At 55.6% G+C, this 26,166-nt stretch overlaps 16 protein-coding genes across 16 annotated transcripts; 6 read left to right on the forward strand and 10 right to left on the reverse strand.

The window, feature by feature from the left end:
- Positions 1-1,510: 1,510 nt before the first annotated feature.
- PHYSODRAFT_343178 (hypothetical protein) lies at positions 1,511-2,392 on the forward strand (the record flags this gene model as incomplete). The annotated part of the gene is made up of 1 exon (XM_009541713.1): positions 1,511-2,392. The coding sequence occupies one exon, from the start codon at positions 1,511-1,513 to the stop codon at positions 2,390-2,392; it is 882 nt and encodes a 293-aa protein (XP_009540008.1).
- Positions 2,393-3,020: 628 nt separating this feature from the next.
- Positions 3,021-3,875, reverse strand: PHYSODRAFT_343179 (hypothetical protein; the record flags this gene model as incomplete). Its single annotated transcript, XM_009541714.1, has 2 exons — positions 3,021-3,406; positions 3,440-3,875. The coding sequence occupies 2 exons, from the start codon at positions 3,873-3,875 to the stop codon at positions 3,021-3,023; spliced, it is 822 nt and encodes a 273-aa protein (XP_009540009.1).
- Positions 3,876-4,255: 380 nt separating this feature from the next.
- PHYSODRAFT_343180 (hypothetical protein) lies at positions 4,256-5,137 on the forward strand (the record flags this gene model as incomplete). Its single annotated transcript, XM_009541715.1, has 1 exon — positions 4,256-5,137. One exon carries the CDS (start codon positions 4,256-4,258, stop codon positions 5,135-5,137), a length of 882 nt encoding a protein of 293 aa, XP_009540010.1.
- Positions 5,138-5,765: 628 nt separating this feature from the next.
- PHYSODRAFT_343181 (hypothetical protein) lies at positions 5,766-6,623 on the reverse strand (the record flags this gene model as incomplete). Its single annotated transcript, XM_009541716.1, has 2 exons — positions 5,766-6,154; positions 6,188-6,623. 2 exons carry the CDS (start codon positions 6,621-6,623, stop codon positions 5,766-5,768), a joined length of 825 nt encoding a protein of 274 aa, XP_009540011.1.
- Positions 6,624-7,852: 1,229 nt separating this feature from the next.
- Positions 7,853-8,236, reverse strand: PHYSODRAFT_308216 (hypothetical protein; the record flags this gene model as incomplete). Its single annotated transcript, XM_009541717.1, has 1 exon — positions 7,853-8,236. One exon carries the CDS (start codon positions 8,234-8,236, stop codon positions 7,853-7,855), a length of 384 nt encoding a protein of 127 aa, XP_009540012.1.
- Positions 8,237-9,128: 892 nt separating this feature from the next.
- PHYSODRAFT_536189 (hypothetical protein) lies at positions 9,129-9,383 on the forward strand (the record flags this gene model as incomplete). The annotated part of the gene is made up of 1 exon (XM_009541718.1): positions 9,129-9,383. A coding segment is annotated over one exon (255 nt), but the record flags the coding sequence as incomplete, so codon positions are not given.
- Positions 9,384-9,694: 311 nt separating this feature from the next.
- On the reverse strand, positions 9,695-10,182 carry PHYSODRAFT_358111 (hypothetical protein; the record flags this gene model as incomplete). Its single annotated transcript, XM_009541719.1, has 1 exon — positions 9,695-10,182. The coding sequence occupies one exon, from the start codon at positions 10,180-10,182 to the stop codon at positions 9,736-9,738; it is 447 nt and encodes a 148-aa protein (XP_009540014.1). The 3' UTR covers positions 9,695-9,735.
- A 653-nt stretch (positions 10,183-10,835) lies between these two features.
- On the reverse strand, positions 10,836-11,279 carry PHYSODRAFT_292791 (hypothetical protein; the record flags this gene model as incomplete). The annotated part of the gene is made up of 1 exon (XM_009541720.1): positions 10,836-11,279. One exon carries the CDS (start codon positions 11,277-11,279, stop codon positions 10,836-10,838), a length of 444 nt encoding a protein of 147 aa, XP_009540015.1.
- A 464-nt stretch (positions 11,280-11,743) lies between these two features.
- Positions 11,744-13,003, forward strand: PHYSODRAFT_566835 (hypothetical protein; the record flags this gene model as incomplete). The annotated part of the gene is made up of 1 exon (XM_009541721.1): positions 11,744-13,003. The coding sequence occupies one exon, from the start codon at positions 11,744-11,746 to the stop codon at positions 13,001-13,003; it is 1,260 nt and encodes a 419-aa protein (XP_009540016.1).
- Positions 13,004-13,154: 151 nt separating this feature from the next.
- On the reverse strand, positions 13,155-16,829 carry PHYSODRAFT_343184 (hypothetical protein; the record flags this gene model as incomplete). Its single annotated transcript, XM_009541722.1, has 1 exon — positions 13,155-16,829. The coding sequence occupies one exon, from the start codon at positions 16,827-16,829 to the stop codon at positions 13,155-13,157; it is 3,675 nt and encodes a 1,224-aa protein (XP_009540017.1).
- Positions 16,830-17,376: 547 nt separating this feature from the next.
- On the reverse strand, positions 17,377-18,378 carry PHYSODRAFT_343185 (hypothetical protein; the record flags this gene model as incomplete). Its single annotated transcript, XM_009541723.1, has 1 exon — positions 17,377-18,378. One exon carries the CDS (start codon positions 18,376-18,378, stop codon positions 17,377-17,379), a length of 1,002 nt encoding a protein of 333 aa, XP_009540018.1.
- A 428-nt stretch (positions 18,379-18,806) lies between these two features.
- Positions 18,807-19,349, reverse strand: PHYSODRAFT_536180 (hypothetical protein; the record flags this gene model as incomplete). Its single annotated transcript, XM_009541724.1, has 1 exon — positions 18,807-19,349. One exon carries the CDS (start codon positions 19,347-19,349, stop codon positions 18,807-18,809), a length of 543 nt encoding a protein of 180 aa, XP_009540019.1.
- A 1,034-nt stretch (positions 19,350-20,383) lies between these two features.
- Positions 20,384-20,791, forward strand: PHYSODRAFT_536196 (hypothetical protein; the record flags this gene model as incomplete). Its single annotated transcript, XM_009541725.1, has 1 exon — positions 20,384-20,791. A coding segment is annotated over one exon (408 nt), but the record flags the coding sequence as incomplete, so codon positions are not given.
- A 1,786-nt stretch (positions 20,792-22,577) lies between these two features.
- On the reverse strand, positions 22,578-22,811 carry PHYSODRAFT_292792 (hypothetical protein; the record flags this gene model as incomplete). The annotated part of the gene is made up of 1 exon (XM_009541726.1): positions 22,578-22,811. The coding sequence occupies one exon, from the start codon at positions 22,809-22,811 to the stop codon at positions 22,578-22,580; it is 234 nt and encodes a 77-aa protein (XP_009540021.1).
- Positions 22,812-23,156: 345 nt separating this feature from the next.
- On the forward strand, positions 23,157-24,299 carry PHYSODRAFT_536186 (hypothetical protein; the record flags this gene model as incomplete). Its single annotated transcript, XM_009541727.1, has 1 exon — positions 23,157-24,299. One exon carries the CDS (start codon positions 23,157-23,159, stop codon positions 24,297-24,299), a length of 1,143 nt encoding a protein of 380 aa, XP_009540022.1.
- Positions 24,300-24,738: 439 nt separating this feature from the next.
- PHYSODRAFT_343189 (hypothetical protein) lies at positions 24,739-25,966 on the reverse strand (the record flags this gene model as incomplete). Its single annotated transcript, XM_009541728.1, has 5 exons — positions 24,739-24,813; positions 24,851-25,272; positions 25,314-25,572; positions 25,646-25,840; positions 25,874-25,966. 5 exons carry the CDS (start codon positions 25,964-25,966, stop codon positions 24,739-24,741), a joined length of 1,044 nt encoding a protein of 347 aa, XP_009540023.1.
- Positions 25,967-26,166: the final 200 nt, after the last annotated feature.

Genomic DNA, 26,166 nt, shown 5'->3' on the forward strand with positions numbered 1-26,166 from the left:
TTCTCGACGAATTGGTGAGTGAATGCACATTTAACGTTGGCCGACGTTGTTCCGAATGTATCCCATGCACGCCATAACTGACCAGCCCAGCTCATGCATCCCGATACGACAATGTCAAGGTCGAGCACAGAATTACAAGGAACAAGAAAACGGGACCGAAAGCAACCAAAACACATCTATTGGCGCTGATTGCTAAAACCGCAGCCAGTTTTTGTCGACGCTACATTATACCTTGCACACGCTGTGGGCTACACTAGACGCCCATCCATATTTCACACGCAGGCGCGAGCCATGCTCGGACCTTCCGCTCTCGGAGCGCCTCACTTGCCCTTCGACTTGTCTTTCGACTTGTCCTCCTTCGACTTGTCCTCCTTCGACTTGTCCTCCTTCGACGGCGTCTTCTTCTCCTCCACCACCGCCTTGGGGGAGTCGTCTGCAGTCGCAGACTCGGTGGCCGATTCCGTCAGGCCAGCGTCTCCGCCAGCCGTCGCGGACTCGTAGCCCAAGCCAACACCAGGGTAGCCATAGCCGTAGGTGTAGTCGTAGTAGTTGCCAGGGTAGTCGTAGTACGACGAGTAGTAGGTCGGGTAGTAGCCGTAGCCGTAGCCGTAGCCGTAGCCGTAGCCGTAGCCGTAGCCGTAGCCGTAGCTGTACGAGTCCAGGTAGTAGCCGTAGTCGTCGTACTCGTCGTAGCCGTAACCATAGATGTCCTTGCCGTAGTAGTCACCACGACCGTAGTAGTCCTTCTTGCCGTAGTCGTCGCAGTCGCCCCTGCCGTAGCTCTTGTAGCCATAGTCGTCATACCCGTAACTCGTGTGCTCGTAGTCGTCGTGGCCGTACTTGTCATCCTTACCATAGCTGTACGTGTCCGTGCCGTACTTGTCGTCCTTTTTGTCTTTGCCGTAGGCATAGTCCGAGGACTCGGCCGCCTTGGCATCTTCGAGACGGCGGCGGCGGTAGTAGGACCGGCCCTTCTCGTGGTGGTGCTTCTTCGGGTCATGGTGCTCGCGCTGGTGTCCGTAGTCGTAGTCGTAGTTGAGGCCCAGACGGCGGCGATCGGGGGCTACGCCTCGGGCCGCACCCGCGTCGGTCGCGTGCAGGATAGAGGCGCTGACGCAGAGGCCCAGCACGACGAGGAAGTTGCAGTGCATCTTGGAACTGGTTGTTTGGTTGCTTGGTTGGTTGCTTGGTGGACGAGTGTGGAGCAGGAGGCGGAACGAACAATGAGAGAGGTGGGTCCGAGCAAGCCTCGTGTTTGGGTCAACCGACGTCGACCATCGTGTCTCTTGCACTGGTGAAGGGGTGGATGACTACAGCCAGATCCGGCTTGGATTGAGCGATGTGGAAGTTCTCCCATCGGATTGACACCTGGGTGCGGGTATCTCGGTCACAACTGCTCAAAGCTTCAAGCCGTTGTTTGAGGTTTTCACTTCTCGATTTCTGCACGCCACCTCAAGTGAATCACAGCCAGCTTCCGCTTCCGCTTCCGCAGACCTTTCGCCTTTTCGCCATGATGTCTCGACTCGCACTCGCACTTACGGTGCTAGCCTGTATGAACGGCAGCACTCTCGCACAAGGCCCACGCGGGCTGGGCCGCATGAGTCCCGCCATGGCTCGTGACCGGGAGCAGTTCGGCCAGGGCACCTTGTTTGGCGGCGCCAACACTTTCGGCGCAGGTCTTAGCGCAGGTGCTGGTGCTGGTCTTGGCGCAGGCGCAGGCCTTGGCGCCGTCGGAGGGGCTGGTGGTCTTGGGCAAGTCGGCGGCGCCGGTGGTGGTGGTGGTGTCGGTGGCTTTGGTCAGCTCGGCGGAGGAGGGTTTGGAAACGGCGGTCCGCTCGGCGGTCGATTCGGAGCTGCAGACAACGGTGCCGCACCGGGACTGGCCGCTGGCACGACTACGAACGGTTTTATTAGTGGGGCTGGAGCTGCCGGCGCTGGGGGAATGGGAGGCGTCGCGGGTCCGGGCAATGGCGGACTGAGCAGCGGTGGTCCGGTGACGCCCGCCCCGACGACACTGGGCGGTGCGGGTCCGACGTCCCCGAACGGAGCGGGTGCCGCTCGTGGCGCAGTTGGTGCTGGTGCCGCCACTGGCGCTGGAGGTTTCGGAGGAGCTGGTGGTGGTCTTGGAGGCGCTGGTGGTCTTGGAGGAGTTGGCGGTCTTGGTGGTCAAATGGGAGGAGGCATGGGCGGCTTTGGCGGACGCTTCGGAGGTGCCGGAGCCGGTGGATTCGGTGGCGCCGGTGCTGGTGTTGGTGGTGGAATGGGGGGTCTCGGCGGCTTCGGCGGCATGAACGGCGGAAGATTCGGAGCCGGTGGACTCGGCGGTGGCTTGGGAGCCGCAGGGCAGTTTGGCGGTGGCGCGGGTCAGTTTGCCGCCGGTGGAGCGGCGTAGGAGATGGATGCACTATACGTTTTGGTCGAGTAGATAGATGGACGAGTAATTGACGTAGCAAGAACGAGTTGAAGTGTTCGTGTATGCCTGTTCGTCTTTTTTGTCTTGTGCGTGCGTTCGCGTGCGATCGTGGCGCGCTCGCGGAATGCGAAATTTCGGTTATTCTACTAAATATCAACATACTCGAGATCGTGTCAATATCTCAAACCAAATCAGATTCAAGTCATTTTTTGACAACTGAAAATGTCAAATCATTGGAGACATTAGCGAACAATTACAAAAACGAAGCTGCTATCCGAAGTTTGATGTTCTCGACGAATTGGTGAGTGAATGCACATTTAACGTTGGCCGACGTTGTTCCGAATGTATCCCATGCACGCCATAACTGACCAGCCCAGCTCATGCATCCCGATACGACAATGTCAAGGTCAAGCACAGAATTACAAGGAACAAGAAAACGGGACCGAAAGCAACCAAAACACATCTATTGGCGCTGATTGCTAAAACCGCAGCCGGTTTTTGTCGACGCTACATTATACCTTGCACACGCTGTGGGCTACACTAGACGCCCATCCATATTTCACACGCAGGCGCGAGCCATGCTCGGACCTTCCGCTCTCGGAGCGCCTCACTTGCCCTTCGACTTGTCTTTCGACTTGTCCTCCTTCGACTTGTCCTCCTTCGACTTGTCTTTCGACTTGTCCTCCTTCGACTTGTCCTCCTTCGACTTGTCCTCCTTCGACGGCGTCTTCTTCTCCTCCACCACCGCCTTGGGGGAGTCGTCTGCAGTCACAGACTCGGTGGCCGATTCCGTCAGGCCAGCGTCTCCGCCAGCCGTCGCGGACTCGTAGCCCAAGCCAACACCAGGGTAGCCATAGCCGTAGGTGTAGCCGTAGTAGTTGCCAGGGTAGTCGTAGTACGACGAGTAGTAGGTCGGGTAGTAGCCGTAGCCGTAGCCGTAGCCGTACGAGTCCGGGTAGTAGCCGTAGTCGTCGTAGTCGTCGTAGCCGTAACCTTAGATGTCCTTGCCGTAGTAGTCACCACGACCGTAGTAGTCCTTCTTGCCGTAGTCGTCGCAGTCGCCCCTGCCGTAGCTCTTGTAGCCATAGTCGTCATACCCGTAACTCGTGTGCTCGTAGTCGTCGTGGCCGTACTTGTCATCCTTACCATAGCTGTACGTGTCCGTGCCGTACTTGTCGTCCTTTTTGTCTTTGCCGTACTTGTCGTCCTTGCCGTAGGCATAGTCCGAGGACTCGGCCGCCTTGGCATCTTCGAGACGGCGGCGGCGGTAGTAGGACCGGCCCTTCTCGTGGTGGTGCTTCTTCGGGTCATGGTGCTCGCGCTGGTGTCCGTAGTCGTAGTCGTAGTTGAGGCCCAGACGGCGGCGATCGGGGGCTACGCCTCGGGCCGCACCCGCGTCGGTCGCGTGCAGGATAGAGGCGCTGACGCAGAGGCCCAGCACGACGAAGAAGTTGCAGTGCATCTTGGAACTGGTTGTTTGGTTGCTTGGTTGGTTGCTTGGTTGCGTGGTTGGTTGCTTGGTGGACGAGTGTGGAGCAGGAGGCGGAACGAATAATGAGAGAGGTGGGTCCGAGCAAGCCTCGTGTTTGGGTCAACCGACGTCGACCATCGTGTCTCTTGCACTGGTGAAGGGGGTGGATGACTACAGCCAGATCCGGCTTGGATTGAGCGATGTGGAAGTTCTCCCATCGGATTGACACCTGGGTGCGGGTATCTCGGTCACAACTGCTCAAAGCTTCAAGCCGTTGTTTGAGGTTTTCACTTCTCGATTTCTGCACGCCACCTCAAGTGAATCACAGCCAGCTTCCGCTTCCGCTTCCGCAGACCTTTCGCCTTTTCGCCATGATGTCTCGACTCGCACTCGCACTTACGGTGCTAGCCTGTATGAACGGCAGCACTCTCGCACAAGGCCCACGCGGGCTGGGCCGCATGAGTCCCGCCATGGCTCGTGACCGGGAGCAGTTCGGCCAGGGCACCTTGTTTGGCGGCGCCAACACTTTCGGCGCAGGTCTTAGCGCAGGTGCTGGTGCTGGTCTTGGCGCAGGCGCAGGCCTTGGCGCCGTCGGAGGGGCTGGTGGTCTTGGGCAAGTCGGCGGCGCCGGTGGTGGTGGTGGTGTCGGTGGCTTTGGTCAGCTCGGCGGAGGAGGGTTTGGAAACGGCGGTCCGCTCGGCGGTCGATTCGGAGCTGCAGACAACGGTGCCGCACCGGGACTGGCCGCTGGCACGACTACGAACGGTTTTATTAGTGGGGCTGGAGCTGCCGGCGCTGGGGGAATGGGAGGCGTCGCGGGTCCGGGCAATGGCGGACTGAGCAGCGGTGGTCCGGTGACGCCCGCCCCGACGACACCGGGCGGTGCGGGTCCGACGTCCCCGAACGGAGCGGGTGCCGCTCGTGGCGCAGTTGGTGCTGGTGCCGCCACTGGCGCTGGAGGTTTCGGAGGAGCTGGTGGTGGTCTTGGAGGCGCTGGTGGTCTTGGAGGAGTTGGCGGTCTTGGTGGTCAAATGGGAGGAGGCATGGGCGGCTTTGGCGGACGCTTCGGAGGTGCCGGAGCCGGTGGATTCGGTGGCGCCGGTGCTGGTGTTGGTGGTGGAATGGGGGGTCTCGGCGGCTTCGGCGGCATGAACGGCGGAAGGTTCGGAGCCGGTGGACTCGGCGGTGGCTTGGGAGCCGCAGGGCAGTTTGGCGGTGGCGCGGGTCAGTTTGCCGCCGGTGGAGCGGCGTAGGAGATGGATGCACTATACGTTTTGGTCGAGTAGATAGATGGACGAGTAATTGACGTAGCAAGAACGAGTTGAAGTGTTCGTGTATGCCTGTTCGTCTTTTTTGTCTTGTGCGTGCGTTCGCGTGCGATCGTGGCGCGCTCGCGGAATGCGAAATTTCGGTTATTCTACTAAATATCAACATACTCGAGATCGTGTCAATATCTCAAACCAAATCAGATTCAAGTCATTTTTTGACAACTGAAAATGTCAAATCATTGGAGACATTAGCGAACAATTACAAAAACGAAGCTGCTATCCGAAGTTTGATGTTCTCGACGAATTGGTGAGTGAATGCACATTTAACGTTGGCCGACGTTGTTCCGAATGTATCCCATGCACGCCATAACTGACCAGCCCAGCTCATGCATCCCGATACGACAATGTCAAGGTCAAGCACAGAATTACAAGGAACAAGAAAACGGGACCGAAAGCAACCAAAACACATCTATTGGCGCTGATTGCTAAAACCGCAGCCAGTTTTTGTCGACGCTACATTATACCTTGCACACGCTGTGGGCTACACTAGACGCCCATCCATATTTCACACGCAGGCGCGAGCCATGCTCGGACCTTCCGCTCTCGGAGCGCCTCACTTGCCCTTCGACTTGTCTTTCGACTTGTCCTCCTTCGACTTGTCCTCCTTCGACTTGTCCTCCTTCGACTTGTCCTCCTTCGACTTGTCCTCCTTCGACTTGTCCTCCTTCGACGGCGTCTTCTTCTCCTCCACCACCGCCTTGGGGGAGTCGTCTGCAGTCACAGACTCGGTGGCCGATTCCGTCAGGCCAGCGTCTCCGCCAGCCGTCGCGGACTCGTAGCCCAAGCCAACACCAGGGTAGCCATAGCCGTAGGTGTAGCCGTAGTAGTTGCCAGGGTAGTCGTAGTACGACGAGTAGTAGGTCGGGTAGTAGCCGTAGCCGTAGCCGTAGCCGTACGAGTCCGGGTAGTAGCCGTAGTCGTCGTAGTCGTCGTAGCCGTAACCTTAGATGTCCTTGCCGTAGTAGTCACCACGACCGTAGTAGTCCTTCTTGCCGTAGTCGTCGCAGTCGCCCCTGCCGTAGCTCTTGTAGCCATAGTCGTCATACCCGTAACTCGTGTGCTCGTAGTCGTCGTGGCCGTACTTGTCATCCTTACCATAGCTGTACGTGTCCGTGCCGTACTTGTCGTCCTTTTTGTCTTTGCCGTACTTGTCGTCCTTGCCGTAGGCATAGTCCGAGGACTCGGCCGCCTTGGCATCTTCGAGACGGCGGCGGCGGTAGTAGGACCGGCCCTTCTCGTGGTGGTGCTTCTTCGGGTCATGGTGCTCGCGCTGGTGTCCGTAGTCGTAGTCGTAGTTGAGGCCCAAACGGCGGCGATCGGGGGCTACGCGTCGGGCCGCACCCGCGTCGGTCGCGTGCAGGATAGAGGCGCTGACGCAGAGGCCCAGCACGACGAAGAAGTTACAGTGCATCTTGGAACTGGTTGTTTGGTTGCTTGGTTGGTTGCTTGGTTGCGTGGTTGGTTGCTTGGTGGACGAGTGTGGAGCAGGAGGCGGAACGAATAATGAGAGAGGTGGGTCCGAGCAAGCCTCGTGTTTGGGTCAACCGACGTCGACCATCGTGTCTCTTGCACTGGTGAAGGGGGTGGATGACTACAGCCAGATCCGGCTTGGATTGAGCGATGTGGAAGTTCTCCCATCGGATTGGCACCTGGGTGCGGGTATCTCGGTCACAACTGCTCAAAGCTTCAAGCCGTTGTTTGAGGTTTTCACTTCTCGATTTCTGCACGCCACCTCAAGTGACCTAAGGAAGGAATATGGGCAGGGATTGGAAAAAAATATATTGGTCCAGTACCAATACCGCCATTTGCCAATACAATACGATACTGTATTGCAGATTGTATTGTAATACGATATTGCGGAGTCCCTATGTATTGCAATAATATATTGTCATGTAAGGAGCAATACTATATTGTAGGTGTATCTCAAAACCAATTCACTGTGGTGCAGCTAGTTCACTCTGGAGAAGTGCTTGAGGCAGCGTTCGCGGCCCTGGCATTTACGTATCGCTACGGCAACCGTTTTGCTCGCCCAAAGAGCAGGATTGACGCTAAGGACTCGCGTTATCTAGGTGAAGACTACTGGACACGATGCTGCTTGTACTGGAGGGGGGAGGAATGAAGTACGAATGTAGTGAGTTGGTCTCTGCCTCGTTCCTCCTATTCCAACACCTTCGGGCAAAAATAACATTAGCCAACCTTGAACCGCGCTTCCCCGTACACTTATCACAAGGTACGATGGACTTGAACCTTCACAGGCATCTAGTTGACCACTTTAAACAGATGCGTAGTATTGCAATACTGTATTGCAGGCGAACGGTAGATTGCAATACGGGATTGCGGTGAAGGCATGCAATACCAATGCTATATTGTTCTGCATGGTGGATTGCAATCCATACTGCAATGCTTACTAACGCTGAAAAATGCTGGCCAATATATATTTTCCAATCCCTGAATATGGGAACAAACGACTTCTCCGTCTCGTTGCACGTTACTGCCACTGCCGACGCTCAGAAGACAACCGGCCGTGCCATTCCGAGGGATGGGATGCTGCTGTACTATTCCAATTGCCACTTTTAGATGAAGTCAGCTGAGAGAGAGCGTCTTCTTCCTCTTGCGGCCCCCCTCCCCCATACAGTCGGCTCAATACTGAATAACCATTCCACAACTTCGTGGCTTGGAGACTCGGCGGATATCCTCACCAGCAGCAGCAGTAAATTCAACGTTGACGATGGGCAAAGCCAAGAACGCCAAGAGAGCAACCATTTCGTTTTTCAAGTCGTCCAGGCGCAAACGTTCAGCGAAAGATGGCACGCCAGAACTCGCGGCGGTCAAGATCGAGGAGTCAACGCTCACCGTCATCGCAGTAGAGGACGATTCTACAGAGGAAAAGGTTTCTGCAGCGACTGAGGATCCAAAGGTAGACCAAGTTGCTGGCAGGCGGGCTCCAGCGACCATCTCGTTTGAAGACAGCTTCTGCGGAAAGTGTCTACAGATTCCTCTGGCGGTGCTAATGGGCTGTGCCATACTGTTCTGCTGCCCCTGCGTCTCAGCGTATTGTTGCTCCGGGTGCTCCGATAGAAGCTTCTGCGAAGATTGCCTTCACTATTGCTTCGTTTGGTTCTGCTGCGATGGACACCCTGTGTTGTGCTGCAAAAGTTGCTTCGCGACGAAAAGTACGGAGAGTGTCCGTCCGCCTGCAAGCTACGAATCAGGGTCACACGACACTTTGGCAGCATACCACAGCGCCTAGCACGAAAGAACTGAACCAAATAGTGCGGGTGCCGATTATTTTTTTATTGGCCAACATCTGCGCAGAAAAACTATCTACTTCGACGTATTATAGTTTAAAATTTAAATGAAAACCCCAAATATCACCCGGTATAGTAATCTTGCACATTTCATTGAAATTGATGCTATGGCGTCATACTTTTAAATGAGTACCAGCGAGCCTCAGTGCTAACAAGGACCGCCTCGTGCGATTAAGATCCATGTGCGTAGCGCGTAGGCGCGTCTGGCGTGAATGCTACCATAAACCTAGACAAACCGCAAAGTTGTAGCTAGCCGAAAATCTTGTGCATGAAGCACCATCTCTCCAGTGATGTAGAAATCAAGGCTCCCCTTGCATGTTGATTTCACTGCCGCAATAATTTTCAATGTTAGTCCGCAACAATTCGAAACCAAAAGCATACAAGAATATTTTCACGTAGCGATTAATGTAACTCGATGGATCCCTCAACCCTATAGCTTTGTTATTCGGGCAGCCCGATTGCGCTTGAGCGTTCTGGCCCGCGTAGGCCGAGCTTTCGTCTGACTCGCTTGCTGGCTTTGGCGATGAGGGAACGGGGACGCATTGTAGCTGTGAAATATATATAAAACTTCGTGGAAATAGTGCGCAGATAAGGGGAGTACTTGTGAGTTGATCACTCTTGTGCTGTTGTTCTCGTTCACTTGTGGGATTGCACACGCGATCCGCGTCGTGCGGATCTGGCAGATACGTCAACTCACTCGAGAGCGCTTCAAGATCCCTGGTGGCTGTTGCGAGGTCTACTGCGTATCCTTTTGGTTCCCATGCTGCACTCTCGCACAGATGGCTACGCACATCAAGAGCTACAAACTCGGGACCTGCAACTTCGGCCCGCAAGACACTCTCCCCCCGTACAAGCAAGCATAACAAAAACTACACGCGCAAGGAAACTTTTATAAGTTATCGAGAAATCACGAGCACCATTAACACAGGTTAGCCACCAGGTCTAAGACATTTTAAGCAAAGTTCCCAAACAGTTGTGTATGAACATCTTCGTTTCGAAAGAATCACACTTGCCACTCATTTAATAGTCACGACTTTCGCTGTGAAACTTACCGGTAAGCCGATTTGGCATCAGACTAGTCGAAGTGCTTCCTCCGAGCAAACGCTAGTTTGGACGAATTGCCGTAGCTCCACCAATTGCGATGGTATTAAGACTGATGCATTTGAGATACTGTACGAGTTTTCAAGAATGTATGCATTCACTCCACGATGCTACTTAGCTGAGCTTGGACGTCCACCCAGGGTGCTTGGCAATGTACTTTTCCTTGTAGAGGTCGTATAGTTTTCGCTCGTGCGTGTAGTCTCCGTTGCTAAGCTTCAGCCACTTGAACACCTTATCTGGGTTGATGTTCTTCTTGAGGAACGCGTTCGCTGTTTTCTCGATGTCCATCATGCCTGACATAAAGTTCACGTAGAGCTTGTGGTACGTGTTCTTGGGCCACTTGGCCGTAGATGTTCCCAGCTTCTTGACAACGTCCAGGATTCCCCTCTCTTCTTCGTCGACGCCAGCAGTTCGCAGCAGCATTCGCCCTTGCGTGCTCTCCGACTCGACAGCATCGGCCGGTTGAATGAGGTTCTGTGACGTTTGGAGGTTGCTAACCGACCCCGAGACGCCGGCGAGGAGAGTGGCCACTGCCAGGAGCAGGACGAGGAGGGCGCGCATTTCTTGTTACGGTCTCAGATACTGATCTGTCTTCCTCGACTGCCGCCACATGGCGGCGGCAAATTCCAACAACTTGACGACAAACGCAAATTCTAGAGTGGAGAGGTGACACCGCCACCCCAAAATCGCGGGATCTGCTGCGACCTGCAGATGTATTGCACCAAACCGGCTGTGGTCGTGATCCAGTGTTTTCAAGCCTTTGTTGTGCCAACTAAGCACAGGGATCCGCAACACTGTCGCTATCCTTGATCAAAGCCCATGATAAAATGGCAGTACAATGGGACGGCGTGGTCTCTACATGTAATGGTACCAACTCTTTATCATGCACAGTGTACCGCATGCCATGACTGAGCATGATAAAGAGGAACCTGGCGCGCAAAATTATCTCGTGGCCACGCTTGCTGCTTCTACACGCAGACGCCACCACAAGACCCGCGCCCTTTTCGAGTCAAAGTACTGCACGACTTCTATACCAGTAGATAGCTGTAGACGTTGCCCTCTTCTAAAAGTTATGGAGCCAATCTGGACACTTAAACGATATCGAGATACCTTTGCCATCCCGATGGAACTTGGTGTCGTTTGTGGAGTGCACACTGAACAACACTCCTCAAAACCGGGCAATGCATTGCTGCTCAATTGCTGCCCTGCATGCACTAATTAAACCTGGATTTCCACCCAGGGTACCATATACTTCGCCTTGTACAGGTCATAAATTCGCGCACGTGCCAACTACTGCGTCCGTCATCCAGTTGCAACCACTTGTGCACCTGGTCGGGGTTGAAGCTCTTGGTGAGGAACGTGCTCGTCGTTTTCTCCATGTCCAAAGCGCCAGACTTAATGTTCACGTAACCGTCAAGTCCTACCTTGTGGTAGGACTTGACGGTTGACTTTCCCATCTTCTTGGGAGAGTCCATGACCCCCCTCTCTTCGAAGTCGTCGAAAGCAGTTCGCAGCAACATTCGCCCCTGGGCAGTCTCGGACTCTGGAGCATCGGTCGGTTGATTTAGGTTCTGGGAGGTTTGATGGTTGCTTGCAGATACCGCGACAGTAGCGACGAGAGTCACCAGTACCAGGAGCAGGATGAGGAAGGCGCGCATGACTTATTAGAGTCTCGGTTATACTGTACAACCGTTCTTGGCGTTGGAAAGCAAATTCTGGAGTGAAGAGGTTATAGCTCGGCAAGCACGCGGCTCAACGATTACAACAAGTCACTGTCCATTCTACTCTAGATCCCCGCCATCTCTAGGTCCCCGTCATCACTAGCCTGGCCGCAAAAAGCCCCGTCATCTCTAGAACCCGTCATCCCTGCAATTGATGTACCCATGCTCTCCATATGTAGGCAAAACCTGTGCTCCATAACCGTACTTTACTGTATTCATGCTCTTGCACCGTCCGTCACACCGCACCCCCATTGGTCCGTCCTCGAACAGATAAAAACTGATTTTGCAATTGACAACACCAGGCCACGTTACCGCAGCAGCGCAAGCTGTCGGAACACCTCACGATGCCTCCTCCCTGCCGCGTCCAGAGGCCTCCGCGTGCGCTGCAACTCCGGTCACCAATGCTGCGGCATCTCGTGCTTCTCCTCTCGTTTTTGCAGCTCTCGGCGCTGCCCCCTTCGTGCTACGCGGACTCGGACATGCTGCCGCCTCCGCCGCCCGTCTTGGGCCTCTCCAAGGCCGATCTGTGCGCTCTGGACATCGACCGCTCGCACCACGCTCTGGGGCTCGTCAAAGTGACGCCGGAGCCGCCTCCCGCGCAAAAATCCGGGGAAAATCGCATGTATCCACGGATTTTCTGCTTCGTGAACACCATCTCGGTGCACCACAAGACCCGCGCGCAGGCCGTGGCGGAGACGTGGGGCCAGCGCTGCGACAAGCTCATGTTCTTCAGCAACACCACGGACACCATCGTTGTGGCGGCCAATACAGATAGAGAGCAGCGCTACGAGGTGGTCAAGATGGACGTCATCGCCGATCACAACCACCTGTGGCAGAAGCACAAGGCCACGCTGCGCTACGTGCACGAGCACTTCCGCCACGACTTCGACTGGTTCTACAAGGCCGACGACGACGCGTACGTGGTCATGGAAAACCTGCGCCAGTATCTGCGGAGGCCCGAGATCTTACAGGCCTACAAGAGGGAGCCCATGCAGATGGGCCACCGATTCAACTTGACCCAGGACCTGGTGAGCTACTACATCGTGGACGACTCGCTCGAGAACATTTGGCGGTCGAGGTGGGAGCGGTGGGTCTTCAACTCGGGAGGACCGGGCTACGTCATGAACCGACTGTATATGGACAAGATCGTGAACATTCTACCCGACTGGACGTGCCTCTCGGACCGATACAGCGAGATGCTGCCGGACGACGCGTCCATCTCGTTCTGCATGATGTGGCACGATGTCTTCCCGTGGGATACGCGCGACCACGAAGGAAGAGAGCGCTGGCACGCGGATAAGCCCAAGGGCGTGTACTTCACGAACCCGAACCGACATGACTACTGGTACGTGCAGTATCACTACCACATCGGCGGCGTGCGGTGGAAAGAGGGGTCTGCTGCGCCCGACAGCGTGGCCTTCCACTACATCAGCCCGCCGCTAATGTACCATCTAGAGCGCACGCTGTACTTGTGTCGAGCTGAAGACGACGTACCCGACGTCGCTGCTTTCAACGCAAAGTACGGGCTGGTTATTGGAGACGACGTCATGGTGTTCCAGGACATGCCGCAGAAGAAGCCCTTCCGGGCGCCAGTAGAGGAAGCACCAGCAGAGACGGAAGCTCCAGGCCAAGCAGAAGGTGGCGCCAACGCAGAAAGATAAGTTTTGGTAGCCTACTTGTTTGCTTTATTAGTGGTGGCTGCATTTTTGCTATCTCTTTGTTGCTTTCTATCGTTGGATTGATTAGATCACGTTACGTTGTAAACGCGGACCATGTTTGTGAGTACCTACCTACCTGTTGGGATTTCCCTTCTCACTGCGCACCGAAGAGCGACTGCGTATCGAGATTCGGGTTCTGCGCTTGCTGCCACTTGACCTGGGCCTCGAACTCCCTGCTGGGGATCACGAGCATCTCCGGGATGTCGAGGATTTTCTTGATCGAGGCGCTCATGTTGCTGCCCAAGATTCCTGCCAAAGGTGAGGCAGAGCCCGACGCCAGAGCTTGTTCGCGACGGATCGCCAGGATGGGCATCTCCAGGAGCTCCTTGAACGCGTTCTTCTGTGTCTTCATGCTGTGCTTCTCACGCAACAAGGTGTCGAGCGCTTCCACCTGACCGGGCGTGACGTCTGGAAGAGATAATAAAATCTCACGAGGCGCTGCGCACAGCGACGACGCGGGGCGAAGCGGTTGGTTGCATGGGTCGATGCCCTTGCACTCTTCCACGGGAGTCAGGCCCAGCGTGAGCCTGCAGTAAATGTTACGCGCCAGGTTGATGATCTCCCACTTGAGACCGTCCTCCTTCACGTGGCCCACATGCTCGCGCAGAATGCCCTGAAGCGCCGCAGAGAAGAGCTCGCGGCCTAGCAGAGCGTGATACTTGGTGTCCGCGTGAAGCACGTTGGCCAGTTTGTCGCCCAAGAGCACGGCCTTGCGGCAGCTCAACGTGTCCTTCCAGCAAATCACCTGCACCAAGATCGCGCCGATTGCAAACGGCAGCGAGGGCGATTGTGTCAGAATATAGTCGCGCAGCACTGCATCCTCGGGACTCGTCACGTGTTTCGGGTTGTCTGTGTCAGTGCCCACGACAGTCTTGGGGTCGACGGCGTACTCAATGAAGTCGATCACTTGTCGAGTCAGCTCCATCACCATCTTCTCACGCGCAATCTCCTGCTTCGCGTCTTCAATTCCGACCACCAACGCGCTCCAAGGCGTTTGAACGGGTTTGTCGCCAGCAGCAGGACGCTGGAAGATCGATGTTGCCCGCTGCGCGAAATGGCCGAACAGCGTCGCAAGCACCGGATCCAGCAGCGATGGGTAGAGTTCGCGCGGGCAGTTCTTCAGGAACGGCAAGTAGACGTAAGCCAATGCACCCTTCAGGTGGCGGTGCTCCATCAGGTCCAGATCGCTGAGCATGCTGTTCTGCAGTACCGATGCCACCTGCGGGTTCTTGTAGAAGTTGGCCTGGCCCACTGCTACTCCCATCAAATGGTACGAGATATCACGGACGTTCTTGTGCCACTTTGACCACTTAGAGGCGACCGGTAGTTTGGCAACTTCCTCCTCTTCGAGCTGGTTTTTTCCTCCAAGCAACTGAGCCACTTCGTCCACGGAGACGCTCATCAACCAGCAGGCAGTAGAAGTTTTCAGCACCGCCTCCTTCACAGCGGGTTCCCGAAGACCATGAAGCGAGCGCACAAGCGCCAACAAATTCGGCAGTAGATACGGCCACGCGGCCTCGAACGCCCCTGTGTCTTCTGTAGCCTTGGGCGAATACGTGACCCCTGCTCGCTTAGCGATACCATACAATGTCGTCAGGGTCTTCACAATCATCCCGAGTAGTTTCTTCGACTTCTCATCGTTAGCTGCCGCTTCAATTGCAGTCACAATACTCTGTGGGGAGCTCACAAGCGCAGTCATCTCTGGCGACGTCCATTGAGCCAGCGGATCCTGGACAATCTGCTGCACAAACTGCACGCGTTCCTCCTTATTCTCCATCGAGTTGGACACCAGCACCAGCATTTCGTACAGCATCACACCCTCCGTATCGGTCACGCGATCTGCCGCAAACAGTTCCTGAGCCTTCGTACACAGGACGGGGAGCACTGGCAAAATGTGCGCAGGGATCGCCTGGCAAATGGAAACCAGCGATGACAGCGCCCGCCTCCGAACGTTGATCGTTCCACTGCTCATCTTGCCGTGCACGTCCTCCCCGGACATCACAAAGTTGATATTCGCGAAAAGCATTTCAAACACCGCCGTGAGCGTGCTGCCATCCAGGACGTAGTACTTGGCAAACGACGCCAGCACAAGAAGCTGGCGGAACTTAAGAAGAGGATCGGGCGTGTCAAACGACAGAATCGCCTGCAAAATCGCCTGCAGTGCCTGGTGGTTTGTGGGGTTTTGCATTGCATTTGGTGGGAGCTGCTTGACGATGCAGTCTATCAGGGACGAGATGCCTTCGTGGCACAAATACGCCGTGCTGAGGTCAGTACAGAGGCCACGATCAGCGCTCAGGTGGTCTGTGCCTGCCGGGTACTGCGTGAGCACGAACGCCAGTCGCTCATGCAGTGACTGCAACACAACCGTGGGGTTCAGTTGCACCAACACACGGATCAGCGCGTACAGTCGTCCTCGGAAGTTTCCATAGTACGAAATGTACTCGTTGTGGTCGTCGAACTCCTCCCTGCTGCACTCGCACGCCACCGCTTGCGGTCCCGGGTGTTCCCGCTCGGGCGAGCCCAGCTTAAAGTACTTGTCAAACGAAACCTGTCGAAGCTGCTCCAGAACGTCCGCCAAGTACGCTTCTCCCTGCTTCAGCACCGTCTTGTTCTTCAGTACTGTAAGCCAGAAAATGATCTGCGCCTCCGTCAGAATGAGGCTCGGGTGCGCGAACAACTTGCACAAGTTCTTGAGGATCACGCGCAGCAGCGCCATCTCCTGCTCTCCAGCTCCGTCCAGCAGCAGCACGTCCAGCTGACACGTTCCCCACGTCACCAGCATGTCGTTCAGCTTCTTGTGGAACAGTAAATTCGCCTCCAGATCTGGCTCCAGCGTCGTCAGGTCCAGCGTGTCCACCTTCTCAATAATCTGGCTGATACTCTGCAGCATAATGGCTCTGTGGTCCTTGCCGAAGCCTCTGGTCATGTACACCTCCAGACACTCCGCGCCTGCCACGCGGAACTCCGCGTCGTCCAGCAGCAGCACAGCCACCATAATGAAGTTGGTACTCGGGTCCACCGGCCGCTCCAGCGGCATCCACTCGAGGAACTCCTTCAACATGTCCAGCGCTGCATGAATAAGTCTCTGGCTGATGTTCCTCTCTGCGGCTGACGCCGCGGGGGACTTGAACACTGCGTACTGCTTCTCCAGCTCCTGGTACACGACCGGGAAGAGCTGCGGCAGACACACGTTGAGTCCCTGCAGGATGTCCTTCCTCCTGGCCGGCGGGATGGACGTGTTGAACGAGCTGCTGACGCAGTCCTCGGCTAGCGAGCGCAGGATCATGAGCACGAGCTCGATCTGCGCGGCCGAGCCGGCCTGCCACACCTGCAGCAGCTCGGGCAGCAGCTTCGGCCAGCGCTGCGGGAACTGGCGCTTGGCCATCTGCGCCAGCAGCGCCACCTTCTTCTCGCGCACGAACACGGGCTCGATGCTGTCGGTTCCGCCCGCGTCCTCCGCGCGCAGCAGCAGCGCCACCAGCTCCGCGCGCATGCGCTGCTGCTCCTCGGCGGGCAGCGCGCCCCAGCGCGTGAGCACGTGGTGCTCCAGCACGTGCAGCGCGAAGTGGCGGCGCCGGTGCAGCTCCAGCGCGTCGCCTGCGTCCGCCCCCGGGTTGCGGTACAGCGCCGCCGCGTACAGCGCGCAGTCCGCGCGGCCCTTGAAGTCCTCGCAGAAGGCGTACGCGGCCTGCCGCTCCGCCGCGGACGCCAGCGGCGAGTGGCTCACCTGCACGGCCAGCAGCACCTGCTGGTACAGCTGCGGGTCCATGGTCCGCTTGTTCGGATAATGGCCGCGAAATGACTGGCGATTAGTATTGGCCAGAGTGATGCTGTAATCTGTGCGATTATCCCAGAGTGATGATTCAATCTGTGCTCGTATACACCTGGCCAATCGGTGCGACGTTTTCTCGCAGAGTGATTGTTTAGACTTGAAGTTTGTAACGGCTGGCACAAGCGGAGCGTGTTTTGGTTTTAGTATGCATCACTGATGAGGGGGACGACATCACTGATGAGAGGGGCGATGAGAACTCGGGGGGGGGGATATACTGACCGATGAGGTGGTGTCAACGTGACGATCTACCTGGACTACTCACGGCAGCGAGATTCCCGCCTTGTGCGAGGAAACTCATCGAGAGCAACAGAGTCCAGGTCAATGCTGTACTGGAGCGACTTCAACTCAAGTCAAGGCTTAACCTTGCTTACCTTATCTAGCTGCTTTAGCTTAGCAACTTTATGGAGGCTGTATGAGTTGTTCAGAGGACTAGTGAAAGTATGAGCCATTACTTCTTCTTAATTGTTGCGTTGCGTGTTAAGATTTATGCGTAGCTCGTGGCGTTGGGGGTGAGCGCTTCAGCGTAGTGGTCGGGTTTGTCCTCGTCGTCGCGGGGCTTGGCCGCCGCCGCCTCCTGCGGCGCCGGGGCTGAGCTGTAGCAAATGAGCCCCACGTACACGAGCGCGAGCGCGAGCCAGTACCATTTGTTGACGGCCTCGTCGAAGATGAGGTAGGACACGGCCACGGTGAAGACCGGCGCCGTGAGCAGCCCGAGGTTGAACATGAGGCTCTCGGCCCAGCGCAGGAAGACGGACGTGATGGTGTAGAAGACGAAGAGCACGCAGACGTAGCCGGCCATGTAGCCGTAGACGCGGCCCGTGAAGTCCACGTCCTCGATGGGCCCGCGCTCGAGCACGAGCACCTGGATGATGGACACGACGGAGGCCCAGAGCCCCAGGAAGCCCAGGCACTCGACGTTCGAGTCGACGTCGCGCGTCTTGACCACGGCCTGGATCATGACGTTGGACGTGGCATAGAAGGCGGCGGCGATGAGCGCGTACATATCACCGCGCACCTCGCGGCTCGAGGTGCCGTTGGCCGACGAGGTGTAATCGGACACGAAGATGACGACGGAGCCGCCGAGCGCGATGACCGCGCCCACGTAGTGGCGCAGCGCGTAGCGGGTCTTGAGGAACAGGAAGCAGAAGAGCGTCACGAAGGGCACCGTCATGTTGAGGATGAGGCTCAGCGTCGCGTAGTTGGCGTAGTTGTACGCCTTGACGGCGAAGTAGTTGCCCTCCACGTCCACGACGGCCAGCAGCACGTAGAACCACCACGGCACGCCGATGAGCGGCGTCTTGCGCACGAAGCGCACGCCCAGGTACACGACGGCCAGCAGCACGTACAGACAGGTGCTCTGCAGCGTGGGCAGACTCGCGTTCTCGAGCGTCAGGTACTTGGACAGGATGCCCGACGCCACGTTGAGCAGCATGATGACCTGGCCGAAGCCGAAGCACAGGAACTGGAACTTGACCCCCTCCTGCATCGCTCAACGGGCTCTGAACTTGAAGTGGAGACTTGGGGACTGAAGGGGGACCGGCGCCGATATTCGAAGGAGGTCGCGGAGCGGAGGCCAGTGGCTCGGAGACGCGACTGCGCGATTAGACAGAGACCGGTGCCGAGGGATTTGCCCGGCGGTGTGGTACAGTACACCAGAGCACATGACAAGGCCAACCAGCGTCTGCGTGGCGGCGTTCCTCTCTGTCGGTGCAACTGGACGTGAGCCGCTGGACATGGCTACGGAGCACTTCAACTTACTGTACTTCGAACTGAAGCGATCGACCAGAGAGAACGCGGTTCAGACTGGTAGTGCAGTTCTACTACTTTACTGCATCGAAAGTGCATTCGACTGAGCCAAAGGTAAGTGCATGTTCGTTCTACCCTGATAGTTAGTAGTTAGTTGACTGCGAGTTCTTACATGTGCTCGTACGGTGGCAGCGTGTCTGGCGGTCCGAAGTCACAGCTCCCTGGCTTGTAGCTCTTGATTTGCGTGGCGATCTGCGCCAAGGTGCAGCATGGACACAAGAGCGACGCGCAGCAGTCTCGGCAGCACCCGCCCGGGATCTGGAACCGCTCGCGGGTGAGTGCGCGGGCCTTCCAGATCCAGACGAACAGGATCACGTGCACCGTGCCGCCCGTGAGCAGCACGAGGGTGAAGAGCGTGGCCAGCGCGCACCAGTAGGGCGCCATCCCCAGCCGAGCGGAGATCTGTGCGTGCGTGACGCATGGGCAGAAGGTGGCCATGCAGCAGTTGGGCACGCAGTGCTTGAAGCAGCCGCACCACAGCGTCGTCTCCCAGCCCCCCATCTTGATGTCGGTCATGCCATCGTCGCGGGCAGTGGGCGTTCCTCCGTGGTGGTTTCCAGGCGGTGTCAAAGGGGCATCGTCCACTTGGATGGCGTACGGGTGGTCGTCCCCGTTGTGCTGCGGTGAGGGCGTCGAGACGGGCTTGGACATGGTGCTGAACGTTATTGACCGGGGTGCTTGTGTAGAATGGAGCGAATTCGATAGTGTTGCGGTGCTTCCAGCAGGGTAGCATATTGCTGGACGATTGCCATGATGCGACACACCAGCCAGAAGCCACGAAGGGAAGCCTTGATTTCTAGTAGAACCCTATTGCGGTTGGATCTGTTAGTAGGAGGAGAAGAAGCTCACATCCTGCGCGATTGAGCTCATGCAGCCCGCCGACCTGGCGGCCGGGACTGTCCCTTACATATCTTCATAGAGGTTGAAATTGTCCTTGTTACAGGTTAGTATCTTCATATAGATATCTTCGCGTCCAGGAGAGTAATCATTGAGCAGTACCATATGTGGATGCATGGCGTTGCTAGGCCCTAGGAACCAAAGAACTACGCAATGTAGTTTTACTTCCCGAGCGAATGCATGCCTGCACATGCACAATTTACTCTACCTGTAGTTGCGGAACTTTTTTGCCTCGTGTAGTACATGTACGGGTGGTTATCCTCAGCTCACGGTGGCAATCTGTCGAAGTACAGCGGACTGACGAATCATTCTCTGGATGGGACGGAGGCCATACCATGCAAATAAATATATATGCACGCAGTGACGACTGCCAAGGGAGGTGGTTTCCAGATAACTCGACAGGTATTTCATTTTTTCCGGACGACGTTAGTGCATGCCGTGCCGCTAAGAACAGCGAGATCAAGGGCATGCCCAATGCACTCAGTACTCTGCCCATGATGTATCGATGTACAGTAGAGGACGCGACGTCACATCGTTCTGTTATCATGGGCTTTGGTCGAGGCCAGCCACAGCGTTGTCTATAACTTTGTAGTGACACAACTCAAGTGGTTCGGAGCAGGACCACAGCCGTTTTGGTGCAATACATCTGCGCGACGCAGCCGATCCCGCGAGTTTGCAGTGGCACCGTCACCTCTCCACTCCGGAATTTCCGTTCCGACGTCAAGAAGGAGCGCCTTGTAAAGTGAGATTCTAGAGCCCAACCATGCGCGCCTTCATCACCCTGCTTCGCCAGCGTCTCAGCTTCTGCGGCCAACCTTAACACCTCCCAGAACCGGATCCAATCAGGCGATGCTGTCGAGCCGGGGACCGCCCACGGGCGAAAGCTGCTGCGAACTGCCACCGTCGACGAAGAAGAGAGGGGAATCATGGACGCTGTCAAGAAACTGGGCAAATCGACGGTCAAGCTGCCCAAGAACGCCTACTACAAGGCCTACGTGAACTTGAAGTCGACTGCTGTCGATATCGAGAAAACGGCGAACGCGTTCCTCCACAAGGGCTTCAACCCCGACCAGGTGTACAAGTGGCTGAGACTGAGCGACGGAAACAAAGTGGCTGAGCGGGGTCTTTATGATCTCTACAAGCCCAAGTACCAGCATATTCATCCTGGGTGGAGAAGCAAGCTTAAGGCTGATTAGGTTTGAAACGAGGACACGTTCGCGTGTTCTTCAACAATAAAACTCCTACAGATGCGTCTACTTAGAGCGAAGGATGTTTCGTGGTTAGTTGTTGAAAACCCTCCTCTTGTGCACAGCCCGACACTCGCTTAAGCGAAGTTCGATTGATGGCACTGATTCGTAGATCGTGCCAAAATGTGAGAATGCCATCATCTGGAAAGGCTCAAACGCCTTCTTCCGACAAAGATACGTCTGTGACCCATTCTGGATTCCTTAGGAATACTCTGCGACTCCTTCAATTTAATTTAAATGCTTCTGATTTCTTTAGCTGCACTCGTACCACCGCTCTTTCACTTATCGTCAATGCTGACTGAAGAGGAACGAAGGCTAGGACCACTTGAAGAATGCATTCTTCGTTGTCCGAATGGCAAATTTACGTGAGTTAGCACGCAGGAGTTACCGCAAAGTCAATTGATTAGGTTTCTCCGATTCCGGCAAAAGCGTTAGCATTAGGTCGAATTGGCGCTATCTGCAATATGATACTTTAGATAAATAGTTCACTCATGGAGGAGACGATGGACAAGGCTGAGAACCCCAGCAAAACACTCGGCTAAGGTTGAAAAATGATGATGAATCCACTAAAAGCGTTTAATTTTCGATAACCGGTTCCCAACTTTAGCGATTTTACCATCAATGGTCACGCGAAGCATGTTAGTAGGGCAGCGCAGTTTTATTGTCATCGAAGATTGTGGCTTTATTGTGTATTTCGAAGTATATTCATCGAGCTATTAGTTACACTACTGTAGCCGCTATAGGGTAAGGAAAACGCCTTGATCACGTGCCAAATGATTACCAAGTACGACAACAGGCATTGCGATAAAATTTGGCATTCCTTGGATGGTAGGTACCGTGGAGCTGAACATTGTCAGTTCGCAATTTGCTCCAACAACACCCACTCACTCACCCACCGATCTCGACAAGTTACGTCTCCATTGGGGACAACTGGTAAGCGCGCTTTCTTCATCCTGGCTCTAGCTGTGCTTACCTTAATTGCCAGCACCAATGCTGTCCCGACGTCGACCAAGCAAGACGATTCCGCAATATTGACCCAAGCTGACACCGAAGTTGAGCCCACCTGCGGTATCTATGTGTGAATCGCAATTTTGAATTTACGTGTTGTTTTGCCATAGAGGGGGGGGGGTCTTCTCGATCTAACAGCGCCTCAGGCAAGAACCTAAAAATGGAAGCTGCACAAATTAACGTTGCGTGTGCGCGCGCAACAGCTAGCTCGTCAAATTGTGTACAAACTTCTTTGTAGTGGCAGAATCGCTGTGTGGTCAGTCTACCTTGGAGACACGGGAACATGACACTCATTTAGGAGACACGACTTTCGCTGTGAAGCTTTCCGGAAAGCCGATTCGGCTTTTCCGAGTCGGATTATCCCTCATCCACAGCTCGTAGTGCTCCCTCCACAGCAACATGGAAGAACTTTCTTGGAAAGGATGTACCTTGTCAATTCGATTGCTTTCCTTGTTGAGTTTTCGGGAGTTGTAAATCTGATCGGGGTTGATGTCCTTCTGCACGAGCTTCTTCGCAGCTTGTGTCAATTTCGGCTGCTTGTTGCTTAAAGTGCTTGTTGATTGCAAGTTAAAATGCAAAGTGAGAGACTGCATGAAGCAGAAGCTCTTTGCTCTACAACCTAGCTCTACAGAGGCTGCATCTAATGGTTGGCTCTAACCAACACAACTACCAGAGTAAACTTCGAGAAATCGCTGCAGGCAACAAGTGCCAGAGTAATCCTGAATAATCACCACACAGCTTTATCCGGGCCTGCAGCGTTGGTTTTCCAGTATATGGTGGACTTTAGGCGGGCGTCTTTCATCCAGGCCTTCGCACCTGTGCCAAGCTTTTTGGCAAGATCCGCGATTCCTCTCTCTTCGTCTTCCGAGTCCAGGACCCTCTTAGCTGCCGTATCCGCTCGAAGAAACCGGTCGCTATTGACAATGTATTCAAGCAAGATCAAAATGATGGTCCAGCACATTCCACCATGTAGTTAGCGGGGCTCTGAACGCCCCGCCGACTCAATCTGTAGGGATCATCAATGCTGGTAACTGCCGCCACTATTTCGCCAGGCCATTTCGTGCCTAGCAGATCCCGTCACCACAGGGCAGGCCAACGTACGCCAACTTGCCGCATTTCCATATCCATGACCGTACCAAAATCCGTCGGAGATACAGTGTCGGCCGCCATGATAGTGGACGCCCCCAAGCTTTAGTTAGATGCAGAACTTTCTGGGTGCTCACCCCGCACGCGACAGCGCGCAGCCAAAATAAATGGGTTCGAGCGGCCGCTCATTCATCAAAAGTTTCCGTAGCGCCCCCTAGCCATGACACGCTTCGGACATCGAGATCACGGCCAACTCGCCGTATTGCTGCTAACCATCGCACTATTCACGGCGCTCTCCTCGGCCTCAACTTCATCATCATTGCTATCCAAGGAGGAACTGTGCTCGTTGGACTTCCAGAACTCGCGTCGAGTCGTTGACATGCTTGAAGTGACGCCGGAACCCGCTCCGTCACACAACGGGAGCGACCCAGGGGTCTACCCTCGCATCTTGTGCTTCGCCGTGACCTACTCAGCCCAGCACCAGACCCGGGTCCGAGCGGTGGCGGAAACGTGGGGCCAACGCTGCGACCAGCTGCTCTTCTTCAGCAACATGAGCGACACCATCGTCGTGGGGGCCGACACTCGCGCCGAACGCCGATACGAAGTCGTGCAGCTCGACATCATCGCAGACCACGCGCATCTGTGGCTGCGCACCAGAGCAGCACTGGAATACCTGCACACCCACTACCGTCACGACTACGACTGGTTCTACAAGTGCGACGACGACACGTACGCCATCATTGAGAACATGAGGAAATACCTGAAAAGACCCGAGATCGTGCAGCGATTCAACCGAGAGCCGATGCAAATGGGCCATCGCTTCAACATGCCCGACGAGGCCTTCAACTTCTACATCAGAAATGAGACGCTTAACGATCTTTGGCGCTCACGATGGGACCGCCTGGTCTACAATTCTGGCGGCGCTGGCTACGTGATGAACAGACTTTACTTGGACAAGATCGTCGAGTCTCTGCAAGACTGGACGTGTCTACCGGACGAGGCTAGCGGGACGATGCCCGAGGACGCCGGTGTATCGTTTTGTATGATGTGGAACGACGTCTACCCCTGGGACACTCGAGACCACCGCGGCCGAGAGCGCTGGCACGCGTTCAACCCGGAATTAGTCTTCGCTACGTGGCAAGACCCTAATGAATGGTACGTCAAATACCACAAGAGGGTGGGCGGGGTGCGCTCCAAGTTTGACAGTGCTGCCCCGGACAGCGTGGCTTTCCATTACGTCAAGCCGCCGCTGATGTACCACATCGAGCGCAGCCTCTATCTCTGTCGGTCGGAACACGATCACATTTCCGCCTTTAATGAGGCGTTTGGGCTGGCGATTGGAGATAAGGTGATGGAGCTTTAAGCGTATTAATCGTTAGTCGAATGCAAGACAACATCCTTCTCAATTATAAACAAAAGTACAAACAATATATACATTAGATGCTTTTTAGAGTTTCGCTGATAAAATACAACCATACTCCGCTATTGCTAAGCTATGTTTTTTTGGCTGAGAACTCGCACGGGCTACGGCCAGAACAGAGGTGACATCGACACTTTCGGCTCCAATAATAACTCAAACTCTGGCCTGCCGAACATCATAGTATAGTTTTGGCCGAACGCACCACAGTTGTGGGTGTCGCGAGTCGAATCGGGTCGGGCACGGGGGTAGCGAGGCACGAACGGTTGAGGAGGATTAGACGGACAAGCAGAAGCAGCTAAGCACGGTTCAATATGCAAAGCGTTCTGACTTGTTAGACCCAAAGCAAATTCGCGACTGTCCTGACTAACCTGGCACGGAGCGCTCACTCCGTGCTCTTCTCGCCCTTGCTCTTCTCGCCGTTGCTCTTCTCGCCGAGCTCGGCCGGTACGTCCACCGACTTCAACCGCAGCATCTCCACCTTGGCTTCCCTTCACCCCCTCGTCCTTGGCTCGCCTCACACGCTCGCCTCGAGCCACGCCGGCCCCATGACCTCCGTCCTGATCCCCGCGTAGGCGCGCGTTCGCCGCATGTGCCACAGCTTCCATGGCGGCTGAGCAGGCCGCGGCATCTTGACCAGGAAACGTTTCCACCACAGCACCAAACTGTTCTTGCCCCCCTGGCATGGTTATCGTTCTCACTTGCTCTTCGACGACCGCACCCACTTCGACCTCTTGGCAGCTCACTGTTCTTGACTCAGCCGAGTGCGCCACAGGCACAACAACCGTCCTCACTTCGGCCCGCAGGACCTTGGTCCCGACCAAGCACTCAGCGACCGTTCCGTTCTTGACCTTGGGCAACGACATCTCCGAGTCGTACGTAGCATCCGTGTGATCCGCCCTGACCTCGTCCACAGCCTCTTTAGAAACGTCTCTCACCACTGACGACCTGGTACTTCACCGTTGCAGCTTGCTTCCACCGGCACCTCAGCCACGCCTTGTTCTTCAAACTCGATATCCGCTTCGTCCTCACCGACAGGTACGCAGGCTCGTCGACCTTCACGCTCAATGTCTTTCCCAGCCAAACCGTGGCCAGCTTGTTCTCGTGCGCACCAATCCAGTCCACCGTAGCCAACGCCCACGACCGCACCAGTAAGCCTCTCCATGACTAGCATCAAGCTGATGACCGTATCCGGACTCTGCACCTTCGCCTTGTTTGACTACCCCGTCGTATACTGCTGGCCTATGACCGAGTAGCTCTCCCAGCGACCGTTCTGTCTCGGGCTGCATTACGTTCATCTTTCCCACCAGACCGTGTACTCCTGTCGCCACACCAATTTCTCCCGAGTTACCATCGACGACCCTGCTTCTGCCGTACCCGCTCGTGCTGTAGACATGCCCGCGAGTTTGGCAATCGACATCGTAATCTTCGCACACAGGACGGTGCAGTCCCTTCGCCACGACCCACTCGCAGGCAGCTTCAATCGACTGTACCGGGAGACACACCAAGCATCTTCGCACTCGCTCGCTCCGCAGACCGTTCTTGAAGACCGTGTACCGCATCTTCTCGTTGAACCACTGTGCTTCGTCACAGTACCGGCAGTCCCCACTCATCGACGGGTTCATCACGCTTGTAACGGGGTTACACGAGAGTTACCCGAAGGGTTACGAAGTGGGTACACACTGTATAACCTAAATCAGTATGAGAATCAGTACATGGCTTCAGAGCCACTGATTATGCATATGACTAGGGTTCACTATGCTAGATAGTGAACCGGATACATTTATACCGTAGGCGGCTTTGCCGCAATAAA

This window comes from Phytophthora sojae (assembly GCF_000149755.1).
Source record: "Phytophthora sojae unplaced genomic scaffold PHYSOscaffold_30, whole genome shotgun sequence".
Classification (NCBI taxonomy): Eukaryota; Oomycota; class Peronosporomycetes; order Peronosporales; family Peronosporaceae; genus Phytophthora; species Phytophthora sojae.